The sequence below is a fragment of the Pelophylax lessonae genome (genome assembly GCF_965119305.1).
Source record: "Pelophylax lessonae genome assembly, chromosome: 1".
NCBI lineage: Eukaryota > Metazoa > Chordata > Amphibia > Anura > Ranidae > Pelophylax > Pelophylax lessonae.
In genome coordinates this window covers 162,750,203-162,766,452 of record NC_138768.1, presented here as the reverse complement: position 1 = coordinate 162,766,452, position 16,250 = coordinate 162,750,203, and the positions used below count along the sequence as shown (strand labels likewise).

General features: G+C 41.8%; 1 protein-coding gene across 1 annotated transcript in view; it reads right to left on the bottom strand.

Moving 5' to 3' along the window:
- RHOBTB3 (Rho related BTB domain containing 3) overlaps positions 1 to 15,996 on the bottom strand; it is a 93,625-nt gene extending 77,629 nt beyond the window's left edge. Inside the window, exons 1-3 of the mRNA XM_082243356.1 lie at positions 15,702 to 15,996; positions 6,226 to 6,403; positions 171 to 363 (exon numbers count right to left, since the gene is read on the bottom strand). Of these exons, the coding sequence (XP_082099482.1) occupies positions 171 to 363; positions 6,226 to 6,403; positions 15,702 to 15,730 (400 nt within the window). The 5' untranslated portion in view covers positions 15,731 to 15,996. The remainder of the gene's footprint in view (positions 1 to 170; positions 364 to 6,225; positions 6,404 to 15,701) is intronic.
- Positions 15,997 to 16,250: the final 254 nt, after the last annotated feature.

Genomic DNA, 16,250 nt, shown 5'->3' with positions numbered 1-16,250 from the left:
AGTTGCACGATTTCAAAGCCGCAGTCGATGTGAACGACGGCTGACCCCCCTTTGGATCATCTTTGAGTCCTCTAAAGTCTATGACCAGCCTAAAATATACAGCATATGTTACCAGTAACTCAAATATATTCCAAGTAATAAAATAAGAGAAGAAATTCAGCTGCACTCACCATTTTGCCTAGTACCAATGGCCAGTACCATAACAGGAATAAAGCTGTGGCTGAAGATTTGCTTTACCACTGGAACAAAATTATTCTTTATATTCAGAAATGAAGCCTTGTCATTGACTGAGAACTTGATGACAACAATATCTGTTTCTTGAAGTCTGTTCTGAGAACCCTGTGAGTCATTGTCAAATGCATCCTATAAAAACATCAATACCAAAAATGATCGTGGTGGGTGACAATAATAAAAGCATTGGAGTTCTGAAAGGAACAAAAGGACCCCTTTTGGTTCCAAATGAAGATGACTTCTGCTCCAAAGGCTTCTGTGGCTTTTTTTTTTAGACCTTATTCGTCATGTGAGCTAATATTAGTCTTGGGGAGAGAGCTGTTGGAGAGACTCCGACAGGGTGCACGAATGTAACTATGTATAACATGCCAATGCCTAGAATTATTCTTTTAGGCTGAGTTTACACTAGCTTCAAAAGCAGGCGTTTACCACTTCCATACAGGGCACTTTCACCCCCTTCCTGCCCAGACCAAGTTTCAGCTTTCAGCGCTCTCACATTTTGAATGATAATTACTCACTCAACGCAGTACCCAATCAAATTTGTTATAATTTTTTTCACACATATAGCGCTTTTTTTTGGTAGTATTTAATCACCACTGGGTTTTTTATTTTTTGCGATATAAGTGAAAAAAGAGCGAAAATTTTGAAAAAAAAAAAATAATTTTGTTTTAGTTTCTATTATAAATTTTTGCAAATAAGTATTTTTTTTTTTCATAAATTTGGGCCAAAATGTATACTGCTACATATCTTTGGTAAAAATAACCCAAATTAGTGGATATTATTTAGTTTGTGTGAAAGTTATAGTCTACAAGCTATGGTGCCAATCATTGAAAATTGATCACACCTAATCACACCTGATGTACCGACGGCCTATCTCATTTCAGGATGCCCTGAAATGTCAGGACAGTACACATATCCCCCAAATTAACCCTTTTTTGAAAGTAGACATTCCAGGGTATTTAGTAAGATGCATGGTGAGTTTTTTGAAGTTGTAATTTTTTCCCACAATTCTTGGGAAAATTAGGAAATAATTTATTTATTAAATTTTTTTCCACAAAATTGTCACAATAACAAGTTATTTCTCACACACAGTATATGCGTACTTGCAATTACACCCCAAATACACTCTGCTACTCGTTCTGTGTATGGAGATACCCAGGGCCGGCCCTACCATGGGTCCAGGTTGGACCATGGGACCCAGGCGTCACTTAGAGAGGGGCGGCCCCCACCCGCCTCTTCTCCTTCGGTTATTACTCAAGTAAAAAAAAAATAAATAAATAAAAGGTCCGCGGCCGGCCTGACATGAGCACTGCGCATGCGCTGCCGCCGCTGCTCAGGAAAGCCTGTAAATGTTTGGCTATTTCCGGGAATAGCTGAACATGTACGGCGCATGCGCGGTGACGTGTTGGCGCCAGGCGGCACCATTTTTTAATTCTAAGGCGCATTTAGGAACAGGTAAGTGAGACTGCTCCACAGCCACACTACCTGCCATTATGCAGGGCTGCAGGCATACTACAGAAGGTGCAGTGCTGCGGGCATGGTACATGCCCGCAGCACTGCATCTCCTGTAGTATGCCCGCAGCCCCCGCATTCTCTTGTACCATGCCCGCAGACCCGCATTTTCCTCTACCATGCACGCAGCACTGCATTCTCTTGCACCATGCCCGCAGCCCCACATTCTCCTGCACCATGCCCGCAGCCCTGCATTCTCATGCACCATGCCCGCAGCCCCACATTCTCCTGCACAATGCTCGCAGCCCCACATTCTCCTGCACAATGCCCACAGCCCCGCATTCTCCTGTACAATGCCCACAGCCCCGCATTCTCTTGTACCATGCCCGCAGACCCGCATTCTCTTCTACCATGCCCGCAGCACTGCATTCTCTTGCACCATTCCCGCAGCCCCGCATTCTCCTGTACCATGCCCGCAGCCCCGCATTCTCCTGCACCATGCCCGCAGCCCCGCATTCTCCTGCACCATGCCCGCAGCCCCGCATTCTCCTGTACCATGCCCACAGCCCCGCATTCTCCTGTACCATGCCCACAGCCCCGCATTCTCCTGTACCATGCCCACAGCCCCGCATTCTCCTGCACCATGCCCACAGCCCTGCATTCTCCTGTACCATGCCCACAGCCCCGCATTCTCCTGTACCATGCCCGCAGCCCCGCATTCTCCTGTACCATGCCCGCAGCCCCGCATTCTCCTGTACCATGCCCGCAGCCCCGCATTCTCCTGTACCATGTCCACAGCCCCACATTCTCCTGTACCATGCCTGCAGCCCTGCATTCTCCTGTACCATGCCCACAGTCCTGCATTCTCCTGTACCATGCCTACAGCCCTGCATTCTTCTGTATTATGCCTGCAGCACTGCCTTCTCCTGTACCATGCCCACAGCACTGCATTCTCCTGTACCATGCCCGCAGCACTGCAGGGCACTGTGGCACTATTGACAGTAGAAAGCTTGGTGCGCTCATCTGCCCAGTGTCTACTGCTCTGTCCTGCACCTGCTGTCACTCCATACACACTCACACCCCTCTGCCTGTTTTCATAGTCCTATAGAATGTGGGGGCCTCTTGGAGGGCATGAATTTTTTTTTTGGGGGGGGGGCAGCATTTCATTCTTGGACCCAGGCAGCACATTGTCTTGGGCCAGTCCTGGAGATACCACATGTGTGAGACTTTTACACAGCCTGGCCACATACAGGGGCCCAACATCCAAATAGCACCTTCAGGCATTCTAGGAGCATAAATTACACATCTAATTTCATTACAACCTATCACACTTTTGAAGGCCCGTGAGCACCAGGACAATGGAAACACCCACAAAATGACTCCATTTTGGAAAGCAAACACCCCAACACATAATCTAGGAGGCATGGGCTGCAGATAGGTACTCAGGTATTCTGATTAGCTGCAGATAGGTACTCAGATACTCTGATGGGCTGCAGACAGGTACTAAAGTACACTGATCGGCTTCAGAAAGGTACTCGGGTACTCTGATGGGCTTCAGAAAGGTACTTGGGTACTCTGATGGGCTAGAGACGGGTACTCGGGTACTCTGATGGGCTAGAGACAGGTACTCGGGTAATCTGATGGGCTGCAAATAGGTACTCGGGCACTCTGGGCTGAAGACAGGTAATCAGGTACTCTGGGCTGGAGACAGGTACTCAGGTACCCTGGGCTGGAGACAGGTACTCGGTTACTCTGATGGTCTGCAGATAGGTACTCGGGTACTCTGATGGGTTGGAGGCAGGTACTCGGGTACTCTGAAGGGCTGGAGGCAGGTACTCGGGTACTCTGATGGTCTGCAGATAGGTACTCGGGTACTCTGATGGGCTGGAGACAGGTACTCAGGTATCCTGAAGGGCTGGTGACAGGTACTCGGGTACTCTGATAACAGGTACTCTGGAACTCTGATGGGCTGGTGACAGGTACTTGGGTACGCTGATGACATGTACTCGGGTACTCTGATGGGCTGCAGAGAGGTACATGGGTACTCTAATGGGCTAGAGACAAGTACTCGGGTAATCTGATGGCTGCAGATAGGTACTCGGGCACTGTGGGCTGGAGACAGGTACTCGAGTACTCTGAGCTGGAGACAGGTACTCGGGTACTCTGGGCTGGAGAGAGGTACTCGGGTACTCTGATGGGCTACTCTGGGTACCTGTCATTGGAGTACCCGAGTAACTGTCACCAGCCCATCAGAGCACCCGAGTACTTGTCACCAGCCCACCAGAGTACCTGAGAACCTGTTATCAGAGTATCCCGGGGGCGCAGGAGAGCGGCAAGAATGGACGGACGTCATATGATGCCCACCCGGAGGGAGGAAGCATCCCTGCTGGCATCATTTGCATCATCAATGCGCCCAGTAGGGAAGTGGTTAATGAATGTCTTTTAAAGTTCCATTAATGCCTGTCAAAATGATGTGCATTGCGGCACTCAGTGTTGTTCACATGGTTGCGTTCGCGTCACGTTGCATTGTGTCAAAATTGACCCAACATGTGTCAATTCCCAGGTTTTGCCGCTTCTCAAATGCTTCTGTTGATGTCAATTTAAATGCGCTGCAAACACACTACAAATGCAACACAAATGCCCTATGGCGCTTTTGAGATGCATTTCGAAAGTGTTACTAGCCCTTTAGGACTCATTTAAACAGACAAAGAAATTTGAGCACACATTAACGCACCTAATGCATTAGGATGCATTAAGGGTGTGTTTTTGATGAATTTTTGTTGCATTAAAAAATGCTTGCCAGACGCCCATCTCCATTGTTTTTTTTTATTGTATTGTTATGTATTTCTGTTTTTTCATCTCGGCTAGTAATGCTTTCTAAATGCATCTCAAACATGCCATGGGGGAGTTTGTGACATGTTTGCAGCACGTTTACATTGGCATCAATAATGTTGATGTTTGGGAAGTGGCAAAACCTGGGAAACAACACGTGACACAACGCTAAGGCCCTGTTCACACCTGAGCGTATTTCATTTTGTAAAACGCACATTTCTGAAGTCTCAAAACGCCCAACAAGCAAAATCCCATTCATTTCAATGGCCCCTGTTCACATCTGAGCGTTTTGTTGCCTGAAGCAAAATGCCTGAAGCTCAAAAAAGTACATGAGCTTCTTCTTTAGCAGATTTCAAGCATTTTTGTTAGATGTCAATGCCTGCCTCCAAACACCTGCAAAAAATGTCTGAAAAAAGCTAGAAAAAAAAAACAGAAAAAATGCCTGAAAAAAAGCCAAAATAAAAAAAATGCCTGAAAACTATATGCTCAGGTGTGAATGGAGCATAAGTCAACCACCTGAATAACACTGATCGCCGCAATGCACAAACTTTTGACAGGCATTCATAGAGCTTCAAAAACGCTCATGAAACTCCGGCTTTTGAAGCTAGTATAAATTTTGCCTAAGTAACGCAGAAAGTATGGAATCCAGACACAAACAGACACCTAGCACTTTCAGAAGCAAGTCAACAATGGTAGCTTACAATTTCCTTACACCATAAATCTCCTTCAAAGTAAGCAGGCAGGGTCTAAGACTTCAGGGACAACAAGGATATTTGAAATAACTTAAAATGATACCTAACACGCACTGTTTAATTTACATTGTCCATTCTATTTCTGTATATAAATGCTGCCACTGTAATTATTTTAATGGAAAAAACCCCACTGAAGTACCTTTTTCCCAATTGATATACAGCTGTCACATGACCCAGCTCTTTCCCAGCCTGTCTGCAGGGAAACATAAACAGGAGGAGCTTCTAGTCCTCTGCTGCTAGCCACATGTTAAAAAAAAAAAAAAAAAACACTGAGTAAAAATAAATAAATAATATCAATTAACTGTTTTAAATTGGCATAAAAATATATATTTGAAATCAAATCTTTATTATTTTGTGGAAATAACCTGATGGTGTCTGACAGTCACAGGCTATGTCACACCCCTCCAGCCTGTGTCTTAGAATAAGAGGGAGGTGAAGCCACCATCAATCTACATGCAATAACCTGCCCCCATTGTGTTTAGTTTGTTAGTGGGAATGGAGGAGGAGGGAGAGAGTGGGCTGTCATTTACCACTGTGTATAAGCCCACATGTGTGACTCTATAGTCACATGGGCTGCTCTGATGTGATAGAAGGAATTGCTCAGCATAGAAACTCACTGAAAACTGAGCATTTGTCAGAGTGGCCACTACAGCTGCAAAATCCCTAGCTAAATTGGGGACATGGACAGAAGGTGGGAATAGAGAGCAGCAGGATCAATCATGATTTTCGCAGAATACGGGGAAAAAATCCCATAGAGACTGAGTGAGTATGAACAGCATGTAATACTGCATTTATTGATAGTTTTTTAAGATGTGGGTTTAGTGACACTTTAAGTCATAATGACATTACTTTCAGTTCTGCTGTGAGAGGTGTTTGAAAGTTCTGCATATGTGCCCTGGGACATGAACATCATTAATGAGTAATGAACGCAGGCCAACTTGTATTATGAAACACTTACCCAGTCGGAATATTCATACACCACTACCTGGACATGACCCAGAACAATGCCTTGGTAGACCTTGAGACCTGGGTTTTCCTGCGTGTGAGATTCATTAGCTCTATGGCCAAGGTAAAACGAGACCAGGCTTGAATGATCTTCATTGTCCTCTTTTCCGAGTGATAGAATCCCAATTGACCTTAAACAAATATAATTGTTATTTACTCATTTTATTTGAGCAGTTTAAATAAATAGATAACTAAGCTGATAAAACAAACATTATCACAGCGTTGTGTGTTTGAAGTCTGGGCAATGCAAACAAGCATAGAATAAAAAAAAGCATATTTTAGATTAATCAGTGGAGCCAGAAGGAAGGGCAGCTCCAAAATGCAAAATTTAGAGTTTTCCTTTAAACATCAAGCTTGGCATTACCCCAGACTCCAATGCCTTACTTTGTGACTATTGCCTGGCACGCATGTCTATACAATGAGCAGACTCTAGTCTTCCTCATGCTTATCTTTGTGGAAGAATGGACAAATGAAAAGTCAATGTTCCCAAAGAATGATTGTCAGGGTTATCTATTATAGAAAAGTGTGTGCACCAGGTACTCATTGTTACCAAATCTATTGACTTGTTTCAGACATCTGTCTTGCATTTAAAGTATTTCACATTGAAGTACACCTATCAGAAAAAGAAATTCTCAATCCACTGTCCTTGCCTTGTTCTAGGCTCATTCCAGTGTCTATCATTTAAATCAGGTATGAAGGAGCAAGTGATATGCCACCTGTTTCCCCACAATACAGTGCCTAGTGCCTAAGCGGCCAACCGCCAGACCTCAGTGCTGTCACATGAGGGCGCAATTTCCAGAATTGTACACTAAATGACATGCAGCCTGCCCACATGACAGTACTGGGGTCTGGCTACTGATTGCTCATGTGGTGGGTTATGCAGGGAGTGGTGGGTTGGTGATTTTTCTATCAATTATATCTTGTACAGAGCCCCCAGTTTAAGACTAGAATTACATCTTTGTTTGATGAATTTTCTGCTGAAATCAAGAACAACCCAACGCATGCATTTGGATGCACAATATGATGCACGATAACACATAATAACAAAGATAAATGTACAATGACACATGCCAATGTGCATTATTATGTACATTGACATCCAATATAAAGTTCACTACAGCACACTTTGAAAATGTGCAGCAACGCATGTAAACATGCGTTGACAAGCGTTAACATGTATTCTAATGCCATTTTATTGACTTTATTAGAAAATGAATTAAGGAGGAAAACGCATAGATATGATTCCAGCCTAAGGACTACCTTGACAAGGCCTTTAGGTAAATATAGGCAGAACATTTTTTTTTTTAGTTTTGGAAGGTGGAGTGGAGAGGGATTAAAACACCTATTAGGTTTATATTAATCTCTCTGCCTCCGTTAGGGAGATTCACTCTCTCCATTTGTGCTGTTTACAATTAGGATTCGCCATATTTCCAGGAATTTCCTCTTACTTCCTGTTTTGGGACAGGAAGTGAATGCAAATCTCCCCAGGGGGATGCAAATTACAAAAAAAAAGTCTGACAGGGGTTATAACCCTTTCTAAAGCCTCGTACACACGCAACGAATTTCCGCCGACCGGTCGCCGTCTTTTGTCCAGAGTGGTGTCTGTTGGTTGGAATGTGCTCTAGACTGCACATGAATTTTCCCGCACGACAGAATTCTACTTCAGAAGTGATGTCATGTGTTGGATTGCTTTCTTTGTGTTCTTTCATCTCTGAGCATGCCTAGTCTTTCTCATATGATTTTTCCCCATCGAAATCTGTACTAATGAGACGAAAATCAGATGTGTTTTGACGCTCGACAAAAATTATATAGCCTGCACACCAGGATTTTTTCAGCCAAAAAGTCGGTTGTCGGAAGCACCATACCAACAAGCCAAAAATCGTCAGATCGGTCGTCGGATGAAATTTCCCGGCCGAATTTCTACTCGTGTGTACGAGGCTTTACTCTATCCAAAATGAAAAAAAAAAAAAAAAAAGTTTTGACTATAGTTCTACTTTAAAACCTTCACACCAGCAGTTATGAATTTGATTGTCTGTCTGTGGATAGCTCTTCATTTTAGTGATAAATGGATATTCCTGCTAGGTACAGCTTGTTTCAATGCAAAGTCTTCTATTGTTCCTGATCTTCTCCAACCATCCCCTTTCCATTCACCTGACTTGGAACATATGGCCATCCAGCTTTCCTAATAATGGAAAGATCTGACAGCAGAGTTGCAGCATATCATATCACACCTGCTGGACTGATCACCCTCCTATATCCATGAGTTTCCTCACAATAGCAGTAAATGGGGATTTCACAAGCTGCATTTCTCTTTGGGCAGTACTCATCTCGTCTCTGAAGAGGAGATGCCTTTTCTATGCTAAGCTACATCACCAATCAGTTTACATGGTGGTCTCTTTATGCCACATAAGCACATTGAAGGGTAATGTACTCCAAAACAAAGTACAAGCACCTGTGAATGACACCAGCAATAAATGAAAAATTAGGGATTACCTCTGCTGTCCTCAGATTCTGAAAATGCTGGTTATCTGGCTCCCATTCTGATTGAGAAGCTTTATGCATTTTAAGTCACCAACCTAGAACATGCATGCGGATCATGAGTTCTGACCTTACTGTGACATTTGCTGCATGCCTATTACATGTCATCGACAATTTCCAGAAATTGGTCAGCAATGGCAAACTACATATTTCTAAGTACAGACTTCCTTCAAATGTACTCTTCCTCCCTCTCTACATGCTGCTATGATGGGAAAGAGCAATTCCTTTTTTAAACTAGATGGGGCTGTTGTATCTCAGCATAGGTGTAGAACATTTTTGGGCGTATGGCCTGCTTAAGATTCCTCTTGTTCACTGGCTAAATTACTAAATTTTCTTGCTAAAAGCATGGATGGACAAATCTGCAGTGCTGGCTATTGTATTCCGCCAGCCAACACCCATGGCTGTCAGAAAACCCGATCACTTCCCTAATGCCTCGTACACACGCAACGATGATCTGCCGTCTTATGTCCAATGTTGTTGTGTTGGTTGGAATGTGCTCTAGACTGCACACGAATTTTCTCGGCCAACAAAAATCTATTTCAGAAGTGATGTCATGTGCTGGTTTACTTTCCGTGTGTTTTTTCTTCTCTGAGCATGCCCAGTCTTGCTCATCAGATTTTTGTCTGCCGAAATCTGTACTGACTGACGGAAAATCGGCCGTTGTGTTGACGGCCAACAAAAATTTTATAGCCTGCACACCAGATTTTATTCGGCCGAAAAGTCGGAGTCGGTTGTTGAAAGCATCATACTAACAAGCCGAAAATCGACTGATCGGACGTTGGACGAAAATTCCCGGCCAATAATCGATGCGTGTGTACGAGGCATAATCTGATTGGATACAGGCACTGTTTAGACTAGAATTTTTTTTGTCGGACTGTTTGGTTGAAAGAACCTAGGTTGAGCCAGGCGGTGCTGACAGGGCCTCTATGGAATTAATTTTGGCCGATTTAACAGAAATTGAGTGAAATTTGATTTACCATCATGCCATGTGTTCCTGCACATGGCAGGTGACTATAGAAGACAATTTCTTTGGATGGTACCTTTAGGAATGTTGTAGCATGTAAAATCACCAGCGACACCCCTTGTTCCCTTGTCAGCTCTAACTACAGTACAGACCAGTATACAGCACACGTCATCATCCTAGTCAAACTTTTACCTCTTTTATAAAGTGGAATGTGCCAAGTGAAGGCTTTATAAAATGACACATTATAAAGAATGACACTTTTATTGCTGCTCTCCTGTTCTAATCTGCATGAAGAATAGTGTGCAATCACTGCTATAAAAATACAGCTAATCTGTCCGTGCTTGAAACTTCCCAGCTGGTCGCACCAGTGCTTGGTATTCTACAGTATATCATTAGGGTGTTCACCTATTCCTAAAAGAATAAAGGCATTAAACCCCATTCATATACATTGTTCTCTAACCAAATTATTTAAATATAGATTCTCTACTTAATTAAATTAGTAGTTGAGCCTTGTATTGTGTTAGTTATTGAATAATAGAGAAAGTGTGGAGTTTAAGTCATACCCTTAAAGCTGGATACACACAATCCAACTTTTGTGGTTAGATTTCCTTCAGATTTACCTTTTCTATGTAGTACAAAGGTGTTAAGATATATGACATTTTGTTTATATGCCCTTATACAGCTTATCCATTGATCTACAGTCATATGAATATGTTGTCTGTTTGTTAACCAGGAAGTGTTTAAATAAAGTTGCACTCACTAAAAAAAAAAAAAGAGAAAAAGAGGCAGCAGAAACTGCAGTGTGTGTTCCTGAGAAAACTAAAGCATGGTGCCTGTGTGAGTCTGTCCTCCATCAAAGATCTGCTATAATCCGGTTATCCTATCTCTTAAGTAAAAAATGGCAACAGGTTATGGGCCCAGGAGAGAGGGAACAAGCCGATGGAACAGGCTGCTTTTCGATGGAGATGAGAAAAATTATGAGCTGTGGGAGACAAAATTCCTAGGCCATCTGCGCTTGATGAATCTTAAAGAAACAATCCTTCAGGAACCATCAGACGAAACAGACCCTGTGCAAGACAGGAATAAGAATGAGGAAGCTTATGCTGAGTTAATACAATTCCTGGATGATAAAAGTCTATCTCTTATAATGAGAGAAGCAACTGATAATGGAAGAAAAGCGCTGAAAATCCTGAGAGATCATTATGCTGGCCAAGGTAAGCCACGTATCATAAATTTATACACAGAACTAACATCTCTTCAGAAGTCTGAATGTGAAAGTGTCACAGACTATATCATACGCACAGAAACAGCGATTACAGCACTTAGAAATGCAGGAGAGACCCTCAGTGATGGACTATTAGTGGCTATGATTCTTAAAGGCCTGCCTGAATCATTCAAACCATTTGCAATCCACATAACACAAGGTAAAGAAGATATGACGTTTACTGACTTTAAAACTCAGTTAAGGATTTTTGAGGACACTGAAAAATATCACAGCAGCACAAGCACTGATAATGTAATGAAAATCAGCACCCCTGTTGTACCAACAAGGGAGAAAGACATCATTGTCTGCTACAGTTGTCATCAGAAAGGTTACAAAGCTAATGCATGTCCATACAAAATGAATAAGAGGAAGACAAATTGGTGTAATTATTGCAAGAGCTCCACTCACAGTGAGACATTGTGCAGACGAAAGGCACGAGACAATGTAAAGCAAGTAGTGGATGATACAGAACAAACATTTGCTTTTAAAATAAGCGAAGACCAGTTAAACAATCCCAAAACAAAAAGCCTGATGGTAGATACAGGAGCAACATCGCATATTATCACAGACATCAAGAAATTTAAAAGATTTGACACCTCGTTTAAGCCAGAGAAACACTACATGGAGTTGGCAGATGGGAAAAGAACTTCCGGTGTAGCACTCAAGAGAGGCGACGCTGAGGTGTACCTAATGGACAGTAAGGGAAGACAAAGGAGGACATTGCTACAAAACGCATTGTTTATCCCCACATATCCACAAGACATTTTCTCTGTTGAAGCAGCAACAAGAAATGGGGCGTCTGTTGAATTCAGACAAGATGACAGTATTCTGATCCATAAGAATGGTACAAAATTTGTTATAAAGAAATACAACAGGCTTTACTATTTGAACACCTATAAGGAATGCGATGACAGTTGTTACGGTTGTTATGATATTCAGACATGGCATGAAATCCTAGGTCATTGTAATTACGATGATATCTTGAAACTACAGAATCTAGTAGATGGAATGAAGATCCAAGGTAAGGTTGATAAGTCCAACCTGAATTGTGAGATTTGTATCCAAGGGAAATTTGCTCAGAGTAGAAACAGGGAGCCTGACACCCGTGCAAAATACCCACTTGAACTAGTACACACAGATTTAACAGGTCCTATAGAGCCAGTTGCAAAGGACGGATTCAAATACGTCATAGGATTCACTGATGATTATTCTGGTGCAGTGTTTGTATACTTTCTGAAAAACAAGAGTGACACAGTTCTAGCCACAGAGAAGTTTATCGCTGATACTGCCCCCTATGGGATCATCAAGAGAATGAGGTCAGACAATGGTACCGAATTCACATCGAATGACTTCCAGTCACTACTCATAAAGAAGAGCATAAGACATGAGACTTCAGCACCTTATTCACCACATCAAAATGGAACAGCTGAAAGAAACTGGAGAACACTGATAGAGATGGCAAGATGTATGCTAATAGAGAGCAAAGTACCAAAAGAGTTATGGACATATGCAGTGATGACAGCAGCTATGATTCGAAATAGATGTTTTAACAATCGTTTGAAGCAAACGCCATACAACATACTGACAGGGAAGAAACCAGACTTATCAAAAATGAAGATTTTTGGGTCAGAATGTTTTGCATACAAACACGATAAGAAAAAGCTGGATCCAAAATGCACAAAAGGAATTTTTGTAGGATATGACAAAAATAGTCCTTCTTACCTAGTGTATTACCCTGAAACTGGCAAAGTCTTCAAGCACAGACTAGTAAAATTCATTGAAAAGGATGTAATCGAGAAACAAACTCAGACTGAGCTGTTGGACAATAATGATGATTTCTATGAGGAAAGGAGTGTAATTCCTGTATCAGGTCCAATGACTAATGAGACCCCAGATTCTTTAGAGAAGATTGTAGAGGACAAAGATGAAGACCATGGTACAAGATACCCTACAAGAAATAGAAAAACTCCTCAGTATTTAAATGACTATGTACTAGAATCTGTTGGTGATGATCAGGTACTAATGAACATAGATTACTGCTATAGAGCACATGATGTACCTCAGACCTTCAGAGAAGCTATGGAAACACCCCAGTCACAAAGTTGGTTAAATGCAATGAAAGATGAGATGGAATCACTAAAGGAGAATGATACCTTCAAATTGACCACACTACCAGAAGGCAAACATTCAGTGGGGGGTAGATGGGTGTATGCAATAAAAAGCAATGCAGATGGAACTGAAACGTACAAAGCCAGATTTGTGGCAAAAGGCTATAATCAAGTAAAGGGAACCGACTACATTGAAACTTTTTCTCCAACTGCGAATTTTACTTCATTACGCATTTTGATGCAAATGGCAGCACAATATGATTTAATCTTGCATCAAATGGATGTGAAGACAGCTTATTTGCATGCCCCAATTGATTGTGATATATATATAGACCAACCAGAAGGTTTTGAGATCAAAGATGACACAAATAAAAAGCTAGTTCTCAAACTAAAAAAGTCACTGTATGGTCTTAAGCAATCGGGAAGAAACTGGAACAAGATGCTACATGATTATCTATGTTCAAATGCATTCATACAAAATTCTGTAGACCATTGTGTTTATGTCAAACAGAACAGAGATGAACAAGCAATATTACTAATATGGGTGGATGATCTCATCATTGCTGCAAGCAATGAAAAACTACTCAATGATGTGAAGTCAACACTTGCGACAAAATTCAAAATGAAGGATCTTGGAAAACTGAACTATTTTTTGGGCATTGATTTTAGACAGACTAGTGAAACGGTGAAGATGAATCAGAAGAGATACATTTTGAAAATGATAGAAAGATTTGGTATGTCAGATTGTAAACCGAGATCTACTCCTTGTGAACAAAAATTAGATTTCGACGACAAAAGTGAACTTGCAGATGTAAAAAGCTATCGGGAGATAGTAGGCAGTTTGATTTATGTGGCTACGTGTACAAGACCGGATTTGAGTTGGACTATAAGCAAACTGTCACAACACTTTTCACAACCAAGTGTACAACACATGATCACGGCCAAACACGTACTGAGATATTTGAAAGGAACTGTCAATTTTGAACTATGCTACAGAAAATGTAAAGAGAAGTTAAAACTAGAGGCGTATAGTGATGCCAGTTGGGCCTCAGACCAGATTGATAGGAGAAGCACAACAGGATATTGTTTTAGCCTGACTGAAAATGGACCTCTGATTTCTTGGAAATCAAAGAAACAACCAACAATTGCACTATCTTCATGTGAAGCTGAATATATAGCATTAGCTGCAACCACACAGGAGAGTCTATATCTTGCACAACTGCTGAGAGAATTGGACAGTGAATGTCAGTTTGAGCCAGTGAAGATTTTTGAAGACAATCAGAGTGCGATAGCTCTCGCAAAGAACCCAGTTTACCATCAAAGATGCAAACATATTGACATTAAATTTCATTTCCTTAGGTCTATTCTGAGTGAAGGCAAGATAGATCTTGAGTATTGTTCTACGGATAAAATGGTAGCTGATGTTATGACTAAACCAATAACAAAGTTTAAGCTTGATAGGTTTGTGAGTTATATTTTTGGAGTATAGAGAGTAAAATGATGTAACTGTACTAAACTATTTTTCATAAGCAGTATAAGAGCAAGTGGGGGTGTTAAGATATATGACATTTTGTTTATATGCCCTTATACAGCTTATCCATTGATCTACAGTCATATGAATATGTTGTCTGTTTGTTAACCAGGAAGTGTTTAAATAAAGTTGCACTCACTAAAAAAAAAAAAAGAGAAAAAGAGGCAGCAGAAACTGCAGTGTGTGTTCCTGAGAAAACTAAAGCATGGTGCCTGTGTGAGTCTGTCCTCCATCAAAGATCTGCTATAATCCGGTTATCCTATCTCTTAAGTAAAAAATGGCAACAAAAGGCCTGCCTGATTGCATACAAATTGAAAGTGTTTAGGTTTGACCTCATATTATATGGTTTTGATAAGTCTAAAGGTCTTCAGAAAATCTTATAGTGTGTATGGCCCATTACTGGCTAACCTTTTAGTTATTAAAGACACAAGCTTTCAGGATACATTAGGGCGCTTCATCAGGCTTTTTAGATTTGTAATGTTAAAGCCTGACACAGGGATCTAGGTAATTTTGAAAGATTGCGTCTTTAATAATGTGAGTTAGCCAATAAAAGAGTATCACTTAAACTACAAACTTTCTATTTATGTCATTTTTAGCTATAAACATGCTCGATTGCTACAGTTAAATCATTAACTTTTCCAAGGTTTCTAAAACTGGGGCACCCCTAGAATGATCCCATGATGATGGACCCTGCGATATCATCATACACACACAAAGATCCTTGCCATGCAGGTAGAGATCCATCTTGCCATTGTAAAGTAGTATTATCTGTGTGCCTCTCTGCTAGAACAGTGGTTCTCAAATCCGGTCCTCGGGACCCACCAACAGGCCAGGTTTGCAAGATAACTAAATTACATCACAGGTGATCTCATTTGCTTCTCAGTGATTGCAGTATTCTAGTCTGCATCCCCCAAGGTAATACTTAAAATCTGGCCTGTTAGTGGGTCCCGAGGACCGGATTTGAGAACCACTGTGCTAGAACATATACCAGTTTACCCCTAGATGCCCCCTTTGATTGACTTACATGTCTGAGTGTCGGAGCTCCCAGCTCATCACATTGCTCAGTGTACAGTGCAGGTTGCAGAAAAGAGAATGGGAGAGGCGATCACAAGTCTTGTGTGGGTTAATGTTCAGCTTGCTTTGCTCAGCCCTGATTGTAGCTGCTGCCCTCCCCAACCAGAGGATCCAAATACTAGCAGATCCCAATGCAGCACATACTGCCTGCCTGCTCAGTCAGCAAGAGCCCTGGACAGCTGTGTGTGGGCAGATGACATGAATGCTGCTACACAGTCCCAGTACAATCGCCTTGTTGTGTCATAGATGTGAAAAGCAGTACTGATTAGTATGCCAAGAGCTGTGCTCACAAAACCTTTAGCTGCTACAGAGGGAGTGACTATCAGAGTGAGCCCCTTCTTTCATTTGGAGGACTATTCAAAGCTGATTTTTGATTGCATAATCTTCTATACGGTGGCCATAAGCTTCCATTTTATTATCTGAACAGTCTGCAATTCGACCAAATGATTTGTAGCACCCTCCTAGGTAGGTGCTAGAGAGTAAAGTTTGGAGCTCTGTC